This window comes from Plectropomus leopardus, chromosome 2, assembly GCF_026936395.1.
Source record: "Plectropomus leopardus strain MGB_pleo_1.0 chromosome 2, ASM2693639v1, whole genome shotgun sequence".
Taxonomy (NCBI): Eukaryota; Metazoa; Chordata; class Actinopteri; order Perciformes; family Serranidae; genus Plectropomus; species Plectropomus leopardus.
This window is the reverse complement of record NC_142177.1, coordinates 37853629-37876309: the sequence shown is the minus strand read 5'-3', so window position 1 is coordinate 37876309 and position 22681 is coordinate 37853629. Positions and strand designations below refer to the sequence as shown.

The window sequence follows — 22681 nt, the reverse complement described above, 5'->3', positions numbered from 1 at the left end:
TACATAAAAGCTCTGCTTTCAAGGCTTTTCTTTTGGAGACAGATGAATCTGCGCTTTGATTCAAAGTGGGTAGAAAAAAATCCTGCTTTTACAAAATGATATGTTTCACAATTTTTGCAAGCCTAAAGCTATAGACCCGGCTGCTGCATCGTTATACACAAACACCTTTTATGCATAAATTATCAACTTTTGTAATACCAACTTCTGAATTTCAAAAAGTAGAAACAAAGTGTTGGAGCAAAAATGTTGATCTCTCATTTTCTAACAGTTCAGAAGTCTTCCCTGAAGCTAACAGACTGTGGGCAAACCGCGGCCAGCTGGCTGCGTGCTTGCTTTAAGCGCTCCACCCCGCTGTAGCTTTGCATCAATCAGTAAAGTCGTATGCATTAGCATTTCAGCGACTTCAAAGAAACACACAGGTGATGCATGTTTTCATTTCCCCTTTCCGTTGCCAGTTTTTCCTCCCATCCCCCTTTTCTCCCAGCCCTGATTCTCTTTTTTTATCAATCCACTTTATTCTTGCCAGTTTCTGCTCCACCTCTCCTTTTTTTTTTTACCTCTTCTTCTTGTTTTCTTCATATTATCTCCCAGTCACCCCCCCCCCATGTTTCTCAGAAAATGAAAATAAGAGGGGTGAACTGGAGCATATCAACACTAGAAAGAAAATGACCCGCAGCAAGAGAGAAAAATAGAGATAATCAGACTAAAGCATGTCTGCGTCATCTGCAATTACCTGTCGTTGCTACGTTACAACTAACAAAATCACTGCCTGCCATTAGCCATAATCACCCCCATATGTGTCCTAATACTATGGATGGCTATTAGAGCACAGAACAAAATAATTGTCATTCAAAGGGGAGAGGAAAAGAACTGGTTTAGTTTTGGTGACATGTACTTTGACAATGGCTCAGGCCACTGAGGCAGAGGTGTGCTAATGTGAATGGCTCATAGACATCATGTGATTCTTAAAGCAACTCATTTACAGTATTTCTTATTTCTCTCTTATTGTTTTAAATTGGTAATGTGAAAGCTCTTTGATTTTGACTCTTACTAAAATTCAGCTGAGAATGCTGCTTGTGGGCAGCACAGGTCATTCAGTTGTTGTTTTTTGCAAAGGGACTATTAGAGATCAGTTTGAAATGGGGTGCTCTTCAGCTAAAAATATAATATAAATTATTATTAACCTCTAGTGCTCAGCACTTGGAGTGCTTCAAAACATTCAAACATCCAACAAGCATCAAACAAAAGTGTGCTCTATCCAAAAGAATGTGCGGTTTTTAACCCTTGTTGACTTATTTTCACAAATTGCTGGTGACTTTTGCAGGTGTAGAGCGATGTGAATTGCTTCAAGGTAGAGTGGGACGCATTGTTGTTGTTAAAGAGAGCCATCTCTTCTGGGCCAACCAATCACCAGGAACAAAAGCAGAGCGTTTTAACTGTTTAGGAGTATGAGGAGAAGCCAGCCAGCTGCTGATTAAAGCGTCAGAAGTTAGCCCCAAAATTAGCAAACTGAGTTAGCTTCCCACTGGAAACTGAGCAGGCTCCTTTAAGGTGGACTGTTAAGGTGGACCAGCTTTTCTCACTGTAGTGACGCTCCCAGCTGCTTCTACACAGATGATGGATACATGAGTAATCATGCTAAATAATCGTTAAATAATCGTTAAATAATCGTGATTTCAATATCAATCAAAATAAGAGTGATTATTATTTTTGCTAGGCTGAATTAAACCATACTGAACCAAACCATGTTTGCTCTTTCTGAAGCTTTTTAACATAAAATCAGTATGCTAGAGGCTGTTGTTATAGCATCGAACAAAGTTGTTCTGGTCTGGTGATATTGCATTTCTATGCCTGTGGATTGGTTACATTTGGGCGGCTAAAACTACACGGTGGAGAAAGATTGTCTTAATGGGCAAAAGTAACGGGACTTGATTCTCGGCTTGTAGAGTCCAGAGGAAATGCTGTGTTACTCCACAGACTTTCCTTTGCTACTGAAAGAGGATTGTGATCATTTGCATCGTAACAGGTTGCTTGATAGGTAAATGTGGATCATTGAAACTATTTTCTTAGTGTTTTTGTATTTATGGCTCCAGCAGACTCCAAACTTTGGGCCTGGTTAGTTCTGAAATGGTTTCCCATCCAGTCAGTTAGCTGCTCCGATCTGTGGGTAAATGTAACTTTAGGCCTGTTGTATTTTTTGTGCTATCTGACCCCACAGATGATCACACCAGAGTCCGACTGCAGCTGCTGGACGGAGACCCCCACTCTGACTACATCAACGCCAATTATATTGACGTGAGTGTTAAAACATACACACACACACACACACACACACACACACACACATATTTGTGCTTTAACCCTTTGAAACATGAGCAAATTGGCTCGATGTCTTTCAGAAACATGGGCAATGAGCAAATTACAAAGATTTGGCTGCCAAATTAAGAAGAAGTTAAAAAAAAAAATTCAAGAAAATTACCTGAAAAATAAGCCAAAAAAAGAAAAGTCTAAAACAAAAATAAACAGGAAAATGACCTCAAGAAAGCGCTAAAAAATAAAATAAAATAAATGTTTTTCTATAACATAATTTTAAATGTATAATTATAAGAATTCTATATATGGTTTTCTGGACATTTTTCACTTTTATTAATATATTTTAATATTGTCTAAAAAAATTCCCCACAGCTAATTTTCAAGTCATTTTCTTGTCACCTTGTACTCTTTTTTTTTAAAAAACAATTTTCAAGACATTTCTTGCCAGGTTGCTCATTGCCTCTTTCTCATGTTTTTCAAAAGAAATCAAACCAATTTTCTCAAGTCACAGAGGTCTAAATGCTTGTGAAAGGCATCTGAACGCAGCACAACACAGCTTCTAAAGGGTTAATGTTTGTGATGGACTGGGAAGAAAAGGACTCTAACCAAATAGCGACCATACCTAAATCTAACATTAACCTCACATTAAATTCTAGCCCCCCATTAGCCCTTTGAGTAGTTAAAAACCAGGAAAAAATCCACCCACTTAGCAGACTCCTTTCTTTACAAATATTCCAGACTTCAGAGATGTTAATACAGCTGCACATATGCAGCAAGTCAAAGCATAGCTATTGGTCTCAGGGACACAAACAGAAATAATAACTCAAATACCACTAATTTTTATGACCTTAATAGACAATTTGTGCCCATAATGCTCTTTGAAAAAATGCCTTTGAGTAAAGGTATTAAATCCCAACCTGTCCTTGACTGCTTCTTGAATAGGTCTCTTTAGAGTAAATTAGAAATGGAATGACATTTATATATTCAAGTCTTAGGTTAGCCACTCAAAGCTCTTCAAGCCACAGGCACCATTCACCCCATTAACACACACACATTCATACACTGGTAGCCGAGACTGCTGTACAAGGTGCCACCTGCTTATCAGATAAAGTTGTATTTTGACATGTGGACTGCTGGGGCGACGGATCAAACCTCCGAACTTCTGATTGGTAGAAGACAGAGCTACCTCTTGAGCAACAACCGGCTCTATGATAATAAAGAATAAATAACACAATCAAAAAATCAACATGAATCAAAACATGAAAGCAGCTCCCTATATGATCAAACAGGGAAGTTAGTCAGTATAGATGTTTATGTTAACACTATAATATAATATGTATATAAAAATAAATGAAGTTACTCTCACTCTTCAAAAATGAAGCCATATTATTCTGGATATGGTCTCTTTCTATATACTGCATCAGATAACTCATTAGAACCAAACTAATCCGGAAAATTAGGACTTAAACAAACAACAGGGTGACATCGACTACTTTAAATGATCTTTGGAAAATATTTATTTGACATGCACTTGTCCCTTCTGCTCAATATGCAAACAAGATCTGAAAGGCTAACAAAATGCCCATATCCAGCTAAAAACACTACATATCAGCATGTCAAAGGATTGTTCTATCACCGTATGTCTACCAGAGAGGAAAAGTAAAAGTTAGCTTCAAACTTTACATCTTTCTCTGGTCAAATTAGCAAAATACTTCTACAAAGTGTTAGGATCACCCAGTTCTCTCTGCTGAAGTCTCACTTCTGTATCCACTCTTGTCCTTAAAAGCAAAGTTTTCTATTCAGCAGCTTATAGAAATGTAGTTCTAGGTTCTTGTTATTGCTTTTAGACATTTTTCTGTTGTTTGCTAGCAGAAGCAAATGTCAAGGAAGCATCTTCACACAAAACAAAGTAAATGAAGAGCCATGGATTGTTCTCCCCTCCAGTGCGAGCAGGGCTTAAATACACTGTCTCTGTAGTGCAGCAGCCATAAAAAATAAAATAAAATAAAATAAAAAAAAAACACCATTTAAAAAAAACAAAACAAACATTTTTAAAGACAAAAAAAATCGCCAAAATGTTTGCTTTAAAAATTGCCCAAAAAAATTAAAGACAAAAACATTTTGCCATGCCACAGGCATGCAGTATTGGAAGGAATATTTTCTTTAAAAACCAGCAGTAGAATATAAAACAATATAAAAGATACAAAATACAGCCATTTAAAGTTGTATGTGAAGAAAAAAACCTGGATGCTGGTTATATCATCACTACTTGAAATGATTGTTATTCTTCTGTCCTCCCACCAAACCTTCCTCCTTCAACACCTCTTCCTCATTTACTCATCTCTTCTTAAATTACATGTGTCCCTCACCTTCCCACTGTCTCTCCCTCTTGTCCTCCTTTCCTTACATATCCACCCACCCATCCATCCATCCGTTTGTTTCCTCCTCCTTTCCTCTTTGCCCTCTGGGTGTTGTGCCTCACTTATCATTTTAATCTCTCTCCTCACAGCTGACTGCTGTAATAATAGTCTTAATGAAATTGGTACATAATGCTTAATTTCAATCATTCTCCGCAGATGAGATTTTTCTCATAAGAAGAAAAAAAAGTGGGGGGAGAATTAAAGAACTGAAACCAAAACAATAGATCCCCTCAGTGAAGATAACGGCACACTTATAACGTGGTCTTAATGACAATATGAAAGTGATAAATGTTTTCATCTCAACAAGGTTATCTGTCTCACAGGGAGGTGCTGAGGGAGAGGAGGGCTGTGCAGGGACAAGACCGGGATAATCATTGGTTTGAGAGGCGTCGCTTTTCATCTGCCCCGTGGAGGGAAAATTAAGATCCCCTCTATTATTTAATTTGATGTTTATTCGGAAAACGACCTTGAGTTATGCTTCTCAGAGCAGTGGAGGGACCGGAGAGGCAGACGGGACAAATTAACAGAGAAAAAAAGGCATGGGAGGAGGCGACTGAAAAGAGGAGGAAGACAGAGACAAGTGGATGGGAGGAATGAGAATCAAGAGGATGCAGGAAAGGAGGAAGGAAGGTGGACAGAGAGGGAAGCAGGAAAGGAGGAAGGAAGGTGGACAGAGAGGGAAGCAGGAAAGGAGGAAGGAAGGTGGACAGAGAGGGAAGGGGGGGGGGGATTTAAAATGAAGAAAGAGTAAGCAATCATTTCAGTAGGAGAAAAGGGGAGGAATGAAGAGAGAGGAAAAATATATGGCTTCACCCTTTGAGACCTGAGCAAATAGGCTTGATATGTTTTAAATACATGGGAAGAAGGCCACAGGCACCAAAAATTATCAAGAAATTAGTATAAAAGTTACAATAAAATTACTGGAAAATAAGCAAAAATATTCCAGAAAAAACCAACAAGAAATTAATTTTTAAAAAAAAAGAAAAGAAAAAAAGAAAAAAATCACCTTATTGAAGTGCTAAAAAGTAATCTAATACCTGACATTTTCCCTAGCTTTTTGATAATATCTTATAATATTTTCAGGTCCTTTTTTTTGATCATCTTTTACAAATTTTAAGCATCTTGCGGGACACTTCTTGCCAAGATGTTCATTATTTTTTACTCTTGTTTTCAAAATAAATCAATTTTGTCAAGTTTAGGAGGTTTGAATGCTGAATTTCTGAATGCAGCACAAGAAAACTGATGGCGATTAAGGTGTTGAAGTGTTAAGGAGTAAAATAAGCAGACAGAGAGACCGACTGATGTAGAAATAAAAGGATTGTGTGTCATTTAAGAAGGGGATGTAATGATAAAGGGAGGAGATGGTGAAGGAGAGGTTGACCCGGGATAGATGGGAGAGGAGGAGGTGTTAGGCTGGTTTTGAATTGCAGTTTTTGGTGATTTACCAATCTGGGAAAACAGCAAGGGAAAAGGTAAAAAGAAGGGAAGGAGAGAAAAAAGAAAAAGATGGAGATGACGAAAGTATTGAGAGATTTTTTTTTTATGCCTCACTTTTTTTCTTTCTCACAGGGGTACCATAGACCCAGACATTACATCGCCACACAAGGTAATTAAACTGAGGTGATGAGTGTGTGTGAGATGGCTGTATGCGTGATTCTACATTTGTGCAGATACAATCTGTGTGTGTGTGTGTGTGTGTGTGTGTGTGTGTGTGTGTGTGTGTGTGTGTGTGTGTGTGTAGCAGCCACCTGGTAAATGTCGTCCTTTCGGGCTAGAAGGCTATTACCACAACCTCCTAAATCTAAACCGCCGTATAAAACCCCCCTGACAAATTTAAGACCCCATTACCTCAAACTCCCGAATCACTATCTGGGATTGATAGTGTGTGAGTGCACACGTGCGTGCACTTGCGCCGGCATGTGTACCTCCCCGTTCATGTGCGTGTGTTTTATGCGTGTGTTTAAGTGCAAGTCTGTGCTATCTCTGGTGATGTATGACGCTGAAATGAGCATGTGTTTACACTTACATACACCTGTATGCATACTCTGTGAATATTGGTATGTTTATATATCTCTTTTCTGATTGTGTGTGTGTGTGTGTGTGTGTGTGTGTGTGTGTGTGTCAGGGCCCATGCAGGAGACGGTGAGGGATTTCTGGAGGATGGTCTGGCAGGAAAACTCGGCCTCTATCGTCATGGTTACCAACCTGGTGGAGGTGGGCAGGGTGAGTTCATCATCTAAGACATTACATCGTGTGTGTGTGTGTGTGTGTGTGTGTTTGATGAATAGTCCCAATACCTGTTGAGGCACGAGGTAACAGAATTCATTAATTTAAGCCGTTTAGAACCCAATTATGTCGCAAACAAAAAAAAAAGTGAACCCTCTTCACCAGTATAATCAGACACTTTGTACTTCCGCCTGTCGTCCAAGCAGTGGACTTCCGTCTCTACATATGACACTATAGGTATATTTCTTTGTCTGCTATTTGCGTTACAAGATGGGGTTACTGTGATGTCACCATAAGCACATGGCGGGATGATGCTGCATGTGGTTATATTTAGGCAACAAAAGCCAGGCACATGCTGGCTAACATGGTTCAGTTTAGGCAAAAGAGGGTAAGGAGTAGAAAGCAAACACTGGACTCCTGCATGAAAGTCCGAGGTTTGTTGGATCCATCTACCACTCAGCAGGGACCTTTGTGCTCGTGACATTATGTCATTACCATCAGCGTTTCTACCTGATGCCTTCCAACAGCGTATCATATAGACGTGACAGGTTTTGTCGAAGTACATTCTCAGCTAATGCCGACCATCCGTGTATCATTCGCAGCAGGAACCATCCGGCCACGTTCTCAGTGACAAAGGTACCTCTTGGCATCGGGATCTTACGCCAAAAGCACTGTAAAAGCGGCGGCATTTGAAGAACTGGCTGATTATTTCAGTGGTCACAGTGTCGACAGTCTCACAGAGGCAGCCAAAACAGTCCATTTCAACAATAATGAAATCGTAAAACAACTGTTCGCACTAATCCAGAGCCGTAGGTGGCGGATGCAGTAAACCTAACAAAAAATGCAACATAATTGGAACAAAAGCCTGGTGATGGCTATCATGACTCCAAACATATCCAGATGTGTAGTCTAGCTACAAGTAATCGCATCTGGCTCCACAATACTACAGCCTCAGGTTTTTTTAGTGCAATCTTCTAAATGACTTTACAATGTTATCCAGTCATTTCAAATCAAAATATCTCAAATGCCACACGTGAAACAACAATTGGTCTTTATGTGGCCAGCATGTGATACTTACCTCACTACATGGTATGAACGTAACTTGTCTTTTCCAGGTGAAGTGTGTGCGTTACTGGCCAGATGAAACGGAAGTTTATGGAGACATCAAGGTGACCCTGATAGAAACCGAACCTCTGGCTGAATACGTCATAAGGACATTCACCGTCCAAAAGGTAAACAAGCAAACATCATCCGACAAAATAAACAGAATATGATTTACAGAACATTTCCCACAACACCCCAGATGTTATTTGAACCCTGTCATCCTCTCCAGCTGCTCAGTCTCCCTCATGTTACTTCCATTTTTTCTCAACATAAAACCTGGATTATCATTACAGCCCATGTGTGATCGAGGATTTGAAGCGAGCAAGGAGTGTTACTTGTTTGTTTCTCACTGTTTGAGAGGAGGCTCGAATCCGTAATTGGGGCCTTTGTGATCAGGCGGGAGGGATTTGAGAGGAGAACAAACGAATGCATGTGGAAGAATGTCCCATCATTGTTGTGATGTTCTCCAAGGCTCCGCACAGTGAATAGAGAGAAAGCAGAAACACACTTCACAATGAGAGAAACAGGCTCTGATCCAAATCTTTGATTTTTGCAGACGACTTCGTCGACATCTTTCGAGTGTCGTCCCTTTTTTCTGTTGCTTCTCATCTCCATGTCACGTTTTTTCTCTGTTTTTTGTTTGTTTGTTTTTTTTTTTAATTTAATTTCACTTCTATTCATGACTTTTTATTAGAATTCAACAATGGTATTTTACATGGGATCATTAATAAAAAAATTAATAAAATCATGTACAAACATACATTTATTATCAAACACCTAAAAGTCAGAAAAGTGAGGGCATTTGGAAATAGCAATTTCCAGGTCTGAATTTTGTTGAAAAAATAAGAATATCCTAAATTTTCTGAAAAAGTAATAGAACTTTTTTTCACAAACCTGTATAATAACACGTGATATGTTCAAGGACTGTTGGAAATTTTTAAATCCAGCAATACTTTTTTGTTTTTAGAGTTTCTGGTTGTGATAAATTGTGTAATTTTTGGTCTTCCAAACCTGCTGACCTGCAAGTTTTTCTTAAAAAGATTTTTTTTTTAAATTCACCTTTTTTTTTAAGACAAAAAATCTTTATCTTTAAATCCTAAAAAATCACCACATTTTTTTTTATTTTAAAAATGTGTCAAAAACTTCCATGAAATTAGAGGCCATTTTCTTTAAAAAATGGTGGTAAATTAAATACAATAAAAATAAAGCATGACAAAAACAAAAAAAACTAAAACCTAATTCCCTCCCGAGTGCTTAGAAAATATTTGAAATGCCTCCCCCCTTTGCACTCCCCCTCACAAAAAAACAAACAGTCCCTAAATGATGTTGAAATATTCGGTTCTACTCCTGTTCTGAATCCCTTTTTTAAAAATAATATATATATACATAATATATATATACATATATATATATATATATATATATATATATATATATATATATATATATACATATATATATATATATATATGTATATATATATATATATATATATATATATATATATATGTATTTTAAACAGATATAATGACAAAGAACCAAGAAGGAGTATCAGTGGTCAGTTCAAAGAATGTATGATCTTGAAAATTGGCCTCAAAGTCATGGAAATTTATCGGTAAACATGTGTAATGAACCTTGCTCTCTGCACCTCTGTCTATCCCTCTCTTTTTTCTATCCTGTATTTCCTTCCCCCTTCACTCGTGCAAAAGCAGCTTATGAAGACGAGTCGTCAAGTCCTCGCTGTCAGCTCGTTTAGCAAGCCATTAATCCATACCACCTCTACGCCTGTGTGTGTGTGTGTGTGTGTGTGTGTGTGTGTGTGTGTGTGTGTGTGTGTGTGTGTGTGTGTGTGTTTGTGCTTGTGTGCAAGTACCCTGAAATTCAAAGGAAAGCTGACTTTGAAATGTCTGTCATTTTGCAGTATGCATTAATACGCACAAACACACTTAACACACACACACTCATTAATACAAAATTCTCCATCTTTAAACTACGGTGGGTTCTGTGACTGTGTGTGTGTGAGAATGAGTGTGAAGAACAAAGAGAAAGTAATAGAGAGGGGAACAGAGAGAGAGAGAGTATACAGGTTCTGCACTGCAGTTAAATAGCTTTAATTGCAGTGAATGTTGAGAACAGGATCTTAATGAAAAGGTTTATTAATGGCACGTCCAAGGAGATTAACCAAGCAGTGAGGAAGAGAGGGCGATGGAGTAAGGCTCAAAGAAAGAGAAAATCTGTGTAAATGTGTGTGTGTGTGTATATATGTGTGTGTGAGAGAGAGAAAGTGCATAGAAGGAGAGGTGAGAAACAGGCGGATCACACTCGTTTGAGTGTCAGAATGAGTCACACGATAGTTGTGGGTGAGAGAGGTAGTTAGTCTGTTTCTGCCCAACAGTCTAAAAAGTTTTCTTTCCAAAGCGTTCATTTGTTAAACAGTGTTCAGGACTTTTGAACAGCCTCCTCTCACAGGCCATTAGGCTGCTGAATAACTGACCCATCTCACTCTGATTATCAGCAAGTCAACTTGAGACGTGCCTCTTAACTCGCATGTTTTATCCTTGGGCATCTTTTTTTATAACTTCTGCCATTGTTCTATTGTTTTGGGTTTTTTAATTTAGTTGTATGTTGTTTTAACCATTTGAACCTGAACTATTTTAACTCACGCTCATGCATCTTAGGTATGCAGTCTCAGTGCCATATAAATGTCTGGGTGTAAATCACTAGTGTCATCACAATACAATATAATATCAATTCTTTGGACAACAATTTGATATTTGCTTTTATCACCAAGTCCACCACAATACAATTTCGATTTGATTCAATTCAGGGGCTTGTGATCAATATGAGAATATATCATATGCCCATTTAACATAACTGTTACAGAAGAAGCTGCCACCCCTGACTTTGTTGCTTTTGGCCATAAAAGATAACAAAAGACAAAAAAGCCATGTCTAGAGAAATCTTTTAATTTTAACCCAAATTATGATCTTTTTTCCAAAATTTATGGGTTATCTGGCTTAAAGCCCTGAGGGCAAACTTCTCCCAACAGTCATAAAACATGGATTAACAACAAGAACATTTCACAAAGCTATACAATTTGGCTCAATTCTTGCCAAGGTTCATAGACAAAACAGTTGTTTATTACTTGTTACACAGTATTAGCTTAAGCAATGGCCATTTTATTTTAATACAGAGATTGACTAGTATTGTTCTATCTGACCAGGCAGTGGGCTTGATAGTGAATTACCTCTGAGAAAGGTCTCAATGTGTCCAATTTGAAGGACATACTATTAACTGGCTAAACACTTGCAATGGGATTCCCCAGGGTTCTGTTTAAGGTCAGCTTTTATTTTCAACATATATATTAAATTTCTAGATCAAAATATGGAAAACACCTTTTTCATTTTAATTTGGATGACACTGTTATATTGTGCCAATTTAACCATCAAGGAGGCTCTGGCTAAGTTGCAGGCTGTTTTTAATCTGAGCTAGATTCTGCTTTAACAACTAAAACTGATTTATTTCCAACATTGCTGTCATTATATTTTTCTTGACTTTTTGCCATCATCTGTCTGCCGCTGTTAGAAGTTAGAATTAAGACATGCTTTAAAGATGATGATATGGATCAGCATTTTCACTTTGTTTTGATGATATTGGATTGTTGGTTATTGAATCGATACATTGATCAAGTGTGGATCCTTACACCTCCAGTAAATTATGTTATTAATATTGAACCTCAATCCCAGAGAAGCACACTCTCATTCTACCTTGCTTGGAGAGAATACATGACCATAAACTGGACTGATTAATTTTCTCTGCAAAAGTGGAAATTTTCCTAAACATATTGCTTAAACTAAGTGGATAGTAACACTTCGGAGGCTGAGGTCAAAACCCAGATAGACTGGCCAGCAGCTTGCACACTTTTTTTTTTTTTTTAGATTAGAGTCATCCAATCCACTTAAAGGCAAAGCACTGAAAATAATGTTAACTTTTAAACCACAAGGTAAAAGTCATATCCACTGACACTTGATTGAAGGTTGGAGAAAAAAGAGCCCAATGTCAAATGATTATCCTGATCTGATTTTGTCCAGATCTTGTCTTCTTATTTGGACCTTTGTTAAATCTGAAAGCAGATTTAACCGAGAGCACTCTATCAGACAAACAACTGATAAATGGTAAATGGACCTGCACTTGTGTAGCACTTTTCTAGTCATTCCACCACTCAAACCGCTTTCACACTACGAGTCACATTCACCCATTCACACACACATTGATTCACTGATGGCAGAGGCTACTGCACAAGATGACATCTGTTTTTAATCGTTCATATAGAATCACGCACTGATGGAACAGCCATCAGAAGCCATTTTGGGTTCAGTATCTTGCCCAAGAATACTTTGACAGGCAGATGAAGGAGCTGGGGATCGAACCACCAACCTTCCAATTTTTCGACAACCCACACAACCACCTGAGCCACAGCTGCGACTGGCACCAAAAAACAAAAAAAACACAGCCTTGTGGTCTAAATTGTAGCTAGAGTGCAAGAGAGTATTTGAAAAATTTGTACAACACACACTTTCTCAGTAATTTATAGAACCCAACAAGGAACTGCCAGAGGGCTTAGTTCACCCGATGGACCCCATCCAAAGCAGCAGAAGAGTAATCTGGTCTATGGCACTCAGATCTGGAGAATCCAAACAATTGCGTACCACAGCAGAGACTAAACTGTACAGGGCAAGAATGAGCAGCGTACACAGATCTACAGGCCAACAAACACAGCTTGGTTGACCGGCTCATACGCATATTAGCCGGATAGGACAGATGGTTTGAGAGATGTGCACAAACCAGGCTGTTTATGTCAAACTGGAGGAATATTCCCTAAAGTGCATTGTTTGTTAACCATGCCTGAAACCCCCATAAAAACTCCTCGACTGTGTTCACATGAGGATGTGATTGAATACAAGTACTCCTTGTTTTTCATTTCACTTGTGTTTTCCACTTTGAGTGGATCTGACCCACTGCTGCCTCATGGGGATAATACCTGTATTATTTCCCACCAATCTCTGAAGCATCTTCAATCAAAGCTGTAGTCCAGTAATTTTGTTTAGACTTGGATTGATCGGCGCCTTCAAAGAGAAATGGCTATATAAGACTTTACAGCCAGTGGACATCCACATAGGTGTTGGGCGTCTGACTAATGTTCAGGCCTTTAACTGTATAAATAATTCATGTAGCTTCCATTACGTCACCCATTGGTTTGTGGACAACATTTTGGCTGTTGCTATCTTGGTTTTTTGGATTTAGAAGTGACCGTATTTGAGTGGGAGGCTGGTGCTATGGAGCCAGGGGGGCTGATTGAGACGCAGAGGACACTATCTGAAGACACCCAAAACTTGTATAACTTTAAGCCTTAATAAAATGTAAACAGGCGAGTTAAATAAAAATTCGCCCTCTCATAGTTGTCATAAATTTTGAAGTTAGCGATGGAGACCAAAACAGTTTTTGTAACAGGCTGCAAACATGTTTGTTTCCAGCCCGTCCCCATTATGAAGTCTTCAAATACCACCACTTTTGCAGTGTTTTTGGCAGAAGATCCCAATGCCAAAATCCACCTTTCACGTCTCCTGGATGGCATCAGCTGAGAACACGGTCAGACAGAACTATTTGTGGTGTTTATATACACCGCTGGATAGCTGGATGGCACCTGCCACGGCAGCATGATATGTGGATGGGCAGCTTCAATTGAGAATGTGGCCGGACAGAACCAGTCGTGTCCGCATGATACACCGCTGGATGGCATCAGGTTGTAATGGTGTTGGTAACATTGTAATGTAAGGAGGATGAGGGTCCCTATAGGGCAGGTTGGAGGGACAGCGGATGGATCAAACAAACCCTGGACTTTCATGTGGAAGTCCAGTGTTCACTTCCCATCTGAATGTGATGGGTTTTTTTTCTACACCTTACTATGTGCCTCTTTCACCTAACCCTAACCATCCATGCCAGCATGTGTTTTTGTTGATATCCCGACATTGGTTACCATGCGCTTTTGTTGTCGAAACATAACCATATGCAGCGTAATTCCGAGATGTGCATTTGTTGACATCACTGTAGCCGCATCCTTAGAGTGAAATATGTAGAAGTGGAAGTCCACTGAAATGAAATTGGGCATTTTAGCATGATGGCCTATGGGGATTGAATCACTCTTGGAGCCAGCCTGAAGCTTGTTTCAGACTAGAAACAGAACCGTGTTACAAAAATGTTCTTTTAAAAGAAATCAGTTAGTAGTTTGTCGTCCCAGTTCTCTTCAGATATGTCCCCATCACATTCATTCTTCACTTTTAGAACCATATATGTTAACTTTCTATGATTTATTCTTAATCTTAGACATGGTTTAGAATGTTGGAATTATACTCAAGCTTTTATATGGAGAACATAGAAACACCTATTGAAAAAGGAATTTTGTGTCTTTGTGTCCACAACACAGAAAATCCTACCAATGTCAGAACTTGTAGTTAAACTACAAGGTCACAGGTTCAGCTTTCAACTGAAGGTGTATATGTCAGAGTGACCTTGAGGAAAATTGGACGCCTTACTTGTTCAGTTATCACAAGTTGTTCCAGAAAGTCAATAGAATAACAACAATACAACATAGTAAAAAGAACTATATCCACATGGGTGTAACTCTCCGATTGCTCACATGAAAAACAACCTTTAAAAGGCAGTCAGAGAGGTTTATACCCGTATTTTCCTGACATAGAGACATTTAGAGGACAGCAACAGCTTTGCCACTAAAGTAACGTGCATTATCTGCTAAGACAAGGAACATGTGACCTTGTTAATAAAGGGTATAATGCATTTTTGGCTCCTACTTTTAAAACCAAAAGCTGTAAATACATTTTGAGAAAGAGGGTAGGGCTGGGTTTCCCACACATTTTAACACATTCCCTTCCCAAGTCGTTACATATTGCCGCTTTGCAATGGACTGGATTGGTCATTATAATACATTGCTACCAGCACTGTTTCAACCTGACGCTGTCCGGTGGCGTATCATGCAGGCACGACAGGTGCCATCCAGCCATCTATCGGCATATAATCACACTTTGAACAGCTCTGTCCGGGCCACGCTCTCAGCTGACGCTGTCCAGTGGCATATCATGCAGACGCAAAAGTTGGCTTTTGACATTGGGATCTTGCGCTGAAAGCACTGCAAAAGCGGCTGCATTTGACAGCTTTGGAATGAGAACAGGCTGTTTGGCGGCCCACTGTGATCAAAACATCTGGCACCATATTTTGATTTTACATTTTCAGATTTGGTCTGTTGATAGGGAATGCTATTGGAATATAGATACTGTTTGGTTATTCATTGAACCACACCATACTCTGGGCACAGACAGAGCAGCAGAACAAAAGGTGCGGTAAAAGAGAAAGTTAAACGTTAACAGTGCTGAGTCTCTGACCTTAACGATGGATCAGTTACCCAGCCCATGATGAAAAAAACTGCTGTCGAGGAAAAACTGAACCCATGAATAGTTCGGCCTGCGCTGCGTTCATGGACCCTCTGAAGTTTTGAATTTAGAGAGGGGACACAGAATGATACATAATTGTCACAGTATTGATATCAAGGTATTTGGTCAAAAGCATATTTAATTTTATCACCCAGCTCTAAATGCAGGTTCAATGAAGAGCAATGATATATATTATTTGTCTCTTAACCAATGCAAATAAGCCTCAATAAGAAATTTGAAGGCAGGCGTTTACTGCCACAGAGATCAGTGTCTGTCAAAGTGAAGAGACTTTAAAGTGCTTCTACATCCTTATTGTCATTTCCAACATGTCAACCACCTTAATGTTGTGGTTGTTTCAGCTTTTTGCTTCTTTTTTTTTTGGCCAACCAGTCATGGATTTGAGGCCCTGGCTGTGTTGAAACGCCGTCTATCGATTGAGAGAAGTAATTTCAACATCTCAAGAGAGCAAATCAATGGAATGTCGAGTTATCAAATCACCTCGTGGTTTGGGGTTTTATTTTTCTCCTCTCTGCCTCCACGCCTCTCACACTCTCTCTAATATCTGTGTTTCTCCCCTCTATCCTTCCCTTCCTCCTTTTTCTTTGTCATATCAGTCTCTTCATCACTCCCCACACCCACACTCTCCCTCTATCTTAGTAAATCTCTCATTCCCTCATGCACTCTCGTCCCTGACCTCTGCTCCTCACCACTCACTGGCTATTTCTTGACCTGCTGTCTTTCTCCTCATGTTATCCCAGCTTCCCAGTTAACCATAGGGCATATGCCATAACAAAGACTTCACTAAAACCTTGTCCATCTACTAGAGCCAGTATGGGAACTGCAATCGCAATTTTTCTCCCACTTCTATTCTTAGAAATTTAACTGAGCTGAGGAGGTTATATCTCCCTCCGTTTAATCCCTGGTTATTTTAAAACTGTTTAATGGAATCAATGGATTTGAATTATCGAAGCAGAAACATGTAGTGCTGTGGAGATAAAATGAACCTCTGGAAGCAGAAGAAAGGGTCATACATATCTTATGCTGCACTCCAGAGCTGTCAAAACGTTGAGATATTTCCACATCTAGTGCTGAGAGATGTGGGTCAGAATTCAGAGTAGGAAGCTAAAAGCAAGGCCTCTCAGCCTGAAGGCTGCTGTGGTGCAAGGATCTGATATCAACACCTTGAAAAACATTTAATATATATCCTTATAATATCTTTGTCATTATATTATATATATTTGATTATTTAGTCATTGCTAGATAATAGAAAAACTAAAAATTTGACACCCCATGATCACCACTGCCACCTAAACTTCTTCATGTTGATGACATCCAGTCCACTTGCATTCCTTTTTTGGATCAGATACATTAATGTTGGCAGCAAGCTTCAACATAAATGTGTATTCATATAGTTAAACCAAAAAGGATAGTTTAGCCCAAAGTCAAAATACAGATTATTTCTCTTAGCTGTAGTGCAATTTATTGATCTAGATTGTTATGGTGTGAATTACCGAGTGTTGGCACTCAGCTTGTAAAGCAACTAAAAAAATTTTAAAAATGAAAAAACTCAACAGCAATGTCTCTTTCCAGAGATCATGGCCCAGTTATTCAAGATAACCCACAGAACTTGTTATGAGCAGTTTTATAAAGGAACTGTATTCTCTTTACTGAACTCCACTTAAAAACTGCATCACAGCGTAGACGGAAATGTGTATTTACTCCAAGCTCCACCACTGAGCTAGCTAACGTTACAGCTCAACCGAGGAGGACACCATTTAAAAGTAGCTAAAAATGTGGGCTGGGCTTTTTTACCCAACCATGCCGCCTCTTGATCCACAGCACCTCCCTGCTCCTTGCTCACACACAAAATAGTCTTGAGAGGGCAGCGACAGAGGGCTTGGTTGGTGATCAATGCAGGCTCCTGCTACACGAATCAGCCAATAGCAAAATTCAGTTGCAATTTCAACCTTCAGAGGGTGGACACTGTGTGTATTTATACACGATATGTAGAATTTTTAATACTTTGCACACAAAGGTCAAGAGTTGGACCTGAATCAATCAAAAACTATACTAAATAAATGTTAACCTCTTGTGTTGTCACAAGCCTGAGTAGAGGCACACTTTGTTGCACCTGCTGATTTGGTTGGCGGGTTATTTCTTGAGACATTTCTGTTCAGTCTTGAGACATTGCTATTCAGTTTTCCTCACTCAGCAACTCACACCAAAACAAATCTAGACTGATAAATAGCACTAAAAATATTTTCTTTTGATTCTAAAATTTTTCTTGTCTTACTGTGAAGAACAATGTCACACACTGGGTTGAGAAAATTACATGTTTTCTTCCCTAACTCACTTCACTAATACTTCACTGAAAGAAAGTGTGACGTTTCCCCTTAAAACAAAACCTGAAGGACAGGGGTCGCAGGTTGGGAAATTAACAAATCACTGCATTAATAGCAAAAAAGGGTCAAAACAAAATGCTCCCTTGGTTTCTAAAAGGTGGCAGTGGGAATAAAACTCCTTACAGCCACCCACTAATTCTATCAAAATGGTAGACTAACAAAAGGATTGGACCCAAAACCAGAGGAGAAGTGGGAGTTACTGGACGGGGGGGGGGGACAAAATGTATCGAAACTGGTCAAAAGAATAATCTCAAACACACCCAATGCAGCTTCTCACTCAAAACAGAAAACACAGAGAGCCAACTGAAGGTGTTGACTCTAAGACACACGACCGACCGAGCAAAGGGAACCGCAGTCCCTTTATAAAGCTGATTGCAGTCAGCTGAGGGAGAACATCCCAGCTGCACCCAATAGCTCCTGATGACCTGTGATCTAGATCTTGGGAAAACTGTTCACAAAAGGATCTTTGGGAATCTGTCCATAACAAAAGAAACAAAATAATGTTACTGGGACTTCCAGTCATTTAGTGTGGCATCTGAACTGATCCAGAACACAAGTTCTTTAGTGTCTTTATTTGTTAAGTGTGCTACAGTTTTGTGGCATTACGTCTGTATCACAGGGAGCCACCCTGATGTGAGACAATACTGCTTTCTGTTAACCATCAGAGTGTCATCTGAAGCTTCTGATATTGGCATTTTTTGACAGGGAAGCATTTAACGGCCCTCTTTGTATGCGAAAGTTCATTATTAAAATGTCGAGATGCTATTTTCTGGGCAGCCACAATGGCTCTTGTTTCCTACTCATGTTAGTGTAATCTCCATTGTTATGTGGCAAAATTTCTCTTTCTGTGTCTTTCTCAAAGAACAGGCCCAGTAAGTGGTGTGAAGTCCATTTTTTTTATCGTGTTATTTAAAATTCTCTCTTTCCAGCAGTGTTCTTGTCTACTGTTGAAGTGAATGTCTTTTGGCACATCATAAAATTATAACAAAAACTTAATTGTTCTGTGAAAGCTCACTCCCTTTTTCATTTTGTTCAAGTGTTGAATTCTTAAGAAAACAGTATTTTTAAGCTTTCAGATGCCTTAAAATCTACACAGAAAGGAGCAGACATGACTATTATCTAAAAATCTCTGTGTAAATTAGGCAGCTTAACTGAACCATGGCATTTCCCCCCCTGTAAGTGTTTCCCTAAAGGGCCATCGTGAGATTTGTGAAATCAATTAATCTTTTTTGCGGAGCCAAAATGGCCGTCAGTTTCCTCAAATCTCCCCAGTAAATTAGGCAAATGAGGCACGATAAGTCTTCCTGTCTCTCATTCCCAGAAGTGGCCCAAAGTGCCTCCTTGACATCCACGAGATCGATTTATTTTCCATCTGAAGCCAAAGTGGCAGAATGGCCCCTAGATCCCTGAAATCCCTGGTGTACATTAGGCTGCTGAACCATGATATGTCTTCTTGTCAGTCTCTCCCAAAAGAGCCACGATAACATTCTTAAGCTCTATACGTTCGTCCTCATCTAGAGAGGACAGTGGCAGACAATTGTTAATTACAAGTACAATATACAACTGAGCTGCAACATCTCTCCCGTGTGTGTCTTTCAGAAGGGTCACCATGAGATCCGTGAACTCCGTCAGTTTCATTTCACCAGCTGGCCCGACCACGGCGTTCCCTGTTACGCCACCGGACTGCTAGGCTTCATACGACAGGTCAAGTTCCTCAACCCGCCTGATGCTGGGCCTATAGTGGCACACTGCAGGTAAGAACACAGTCGCACACTGAAGTACACACAGCTTTTGTAGAGAAGATAAACTTAATTCCCTGATGCTGTTGGTCAGTGGCTGCTCAGAGCCGACAAGGACAAACAAACACTCACTCAGTCGTACAGCTCTTTCACCGGCGTGGCAGAGAGAAAAAGGGTTTTGCAGGGCCAATTTTAGGACTGAGCACATAAATAAGCACAAGGTGTAGCTGCTTTGAATGCATTACATATTTTATTTCAAAGCATGATATCGACTCAACGTGACGGCTCACTTTTTAGTCTCCGACCTGAGCTGAAGATCAATTTTCAAATCCAATACAAATTTTTAAATTTAAATAAATAAGATGGCTAATCCAGCTGGTAACCGTTAACACGCTCCATCAAAACAAGTTGGATGTTATCATTTCTTGATAAACGTGTCAGAATCTCAATTTTTGGTCTTGCCTCAGGGACAATCATGATTTAATGTGACAGATTTTGCTAAATATTTCAAGTACAAAAGAAATACTGATATCACAAGAAAGCTACGAATCTTCTCTTTCCAACAATGTTTAATTCAATGAATATGATTCAAGGTCAGTGTGACTGAAAACAATAGAGCAGGGATACTCAACTTGTTTTGTTTAGGGGCCGTTAGGGCCATTTTTTAAGATTTTTGACCTTTCTTGGATTTTAGGATGACTCCAGAATTTAAGGACATTCCTCTGGTTTTATGACGTTTCTGGAATTTGAGAACGATGCTTGGATTTTAGGACATTGGGGACTTAGTGTTGGGGAGGTGCGTTTGATCCTCCACTGGCCCTTTTCGTTGCTAAATATGCTCTATTTTGATGCTGTTTTATGCACTCTGACACCTTGTATACAAAAGGCACAACTATAATGTGTAGTTTAAAACACTTAATTGTTTATTGTGAATTAGAAAATTGTTGGGGGGCCACCCGGCACCTTCTCGAGGGCCAGATTTGGCCCGCGGGCTGTAAATTGAGTATCACACCGATAGACATTTAATCAGATAACAGCTTCAACATGTCCGTCTTTGTTTCACTGTCCCTCCCACGCTTTTGCCCCTTCTTTTTCATCTTCTCTGTTTCCCTCTCAGTTAACACAATAGCACCGGTTATCTGTGCCAATGATAAGGATCACGCTCACTCCCACACATACACCAGTGTCTCTTGGTATTAGATCAATGGCGTTAACCTTTAAAAAGTAGGCAATAGAAAAAAAACAAAAGAAATTCACCTCCCACCCCACTCTCATCCCATCACCACCATCATCTACCAGGAATAGAGGAAGTAAAAAAACTGAAAAAAGTGACAGGTATAAGATCTCCATGGCAACAGTATATTTAACCTCCATGTTCTGTTGTTTATGGGACATAACAGTTCAGCAGTGGGGGCCAGGCTGTCAGCAGGAACACGCTTTAAAAAGCTCAGCTCTCTGACAAGCTATGAAAAAAGGGTTTGGAGTAGATACCTCATATTGGCATGAGTATTTAAAATACGTTTATTCCACTTGGTGGTCCGCTTTAATACAGCACAGAGCTAAGAATGGGGCGGCCACACAGGGAATAAGTCCCGAACCTGCTACTGTTAGTGCTTTGTAGATACAAAGGACCCTCATGGAGTCACTGTACCTGTTCACAAATGCTCATCAAATCATTAGTTGAACAATTTAGAATTTTTCTTTCCTTTCTTTTTTCTTTTTCTGTGTTCCTGCCAGTTCACCACAAATTACATGGACTGGATTTGGTCTAATTTAAAACCATTTTATAATTATTTTTCCAACAAATATATTTCTTCAATTATTTTTTTCTCTTTCTGTTCATGTGAGTGGACCAGAATAAAAAAACAGCAAATATGCAGCGTAGTCACTCTGATTAGTGCCTTTGTTTTCAACAGGGGGTTCAGGAACCCTAGAGGGTCCTCAGAGATATCGCAGGGGGGCTGCCACATAATTGCTTTATTTATTTATTTATCTTAAATATGTAAATGTCTGAAAATACATATTGACATAAATCCAAAATATTTTGTCTTTTGCACCAACTCAACATTTTGAAAATCACTCCGAAAGTGACGTTTCCTCCCTCACCTGCCTGAAAAACGTATACAAGGCAAGACTGCAGGCTGAAGCTGATTTGTCGCTCTGCCTAACGACTTCCATCCAGCCAGTTTAATATACACTCAATTTTTTACAACACGCTGTATGTGGTATGGGGTCCCTGCTCCATCTCTCTTTTCACAAAGGGGTCCTTAGCCTGAAAAACGTTGAATAATCCAGCTTAGCGTCAATAGATGGCACTTCCACTGCAAAGAATTCAAAATATATACTGACCTCTGGAGGAAACAGTTTGATGGACACACAATGCTGCCACACTGAGTGAGCTCAGTGCACTGTGACCGATTTAGAAAATAGTAAGTGCAGATTTTTTTTCCTCCATCGACCAATTAAGTCATTGAAGAGAACCAAGATTTTTTGGGTTGACTGCAGCCATACAATGTTGAAATGCAATGCAAACATGACATTGAGACACAATTAGAGTTATTTATTTATCAGGTGGAAAACAGCAAAATTTACAAATTCCAAGGCAAAAGCCCAGAATGACACCCAGAAATAATACAATGCATGTTTTTTTTATGCTGAACAAACAAAAATACACAGGCTCACCAACATATATGCCATATGAGTGAATATAGCCAAAATTATATAAAAAAAGAAAAGAATAAAAACCATGGAAAATGTGCCAAACAGTCACAAAGGGTTAATCATCAGTAGTCCGTTTTTATAAAAACTTGATTATGAGATATTATTAAAACCCCCTCAAAGCAAAGGAATCCAGAGGTGCACCTGCATGCAGCATCAGTGTGTCCACACACACTTGTTGGCTCCAGTTCTTCTAACAGGACAGACAGAGACAGGGTCACACACAGGGACGGAGACAGACAGGCAGTTAGAGG

At 39.3% G+C, this 22681-nt stretch overlaps 1 protein-coding gene across 13 annotated transcripts in view; it reads left to right on the top strand.

The window, feature by feature from the left end:
- Positions 1-22681, top strand: part of ptprt (protein tyrosine phosphatase receptor type T) — a 475570-nt gene that overhangs the window by 395727 nt on the left and 57162 nt on the right. For 9 of the 13 annotated variants that reach the window (XM_088070218.1, XM_088070209.1, XM_088070204.1 and 6 more), the window contains 5 exons: positions 2210-2295; positions 6303-6339; positions 6859-6956; positions 8075-8191; positions 19570-19724. In XM_088070218.1, coding sequence (XP_087926344.1) covers positions 2210-2295; positions 6303-6339; positions 6859-6956; positions 8075-8191; positions 19570-19724 — 493 coding nt within the window. The remainder of the gene's footprint in view (positions 1-2209; positions 2296-6302; positions 6340-6858; positions 6957-8074; positions 8192-19569; positions 19725-22681) is intronic. The other 4 variants (XM_088070228.1, XM_088070225.1, XM_088070213.1 and 1 more) reach the window with 1 other exon arrangement.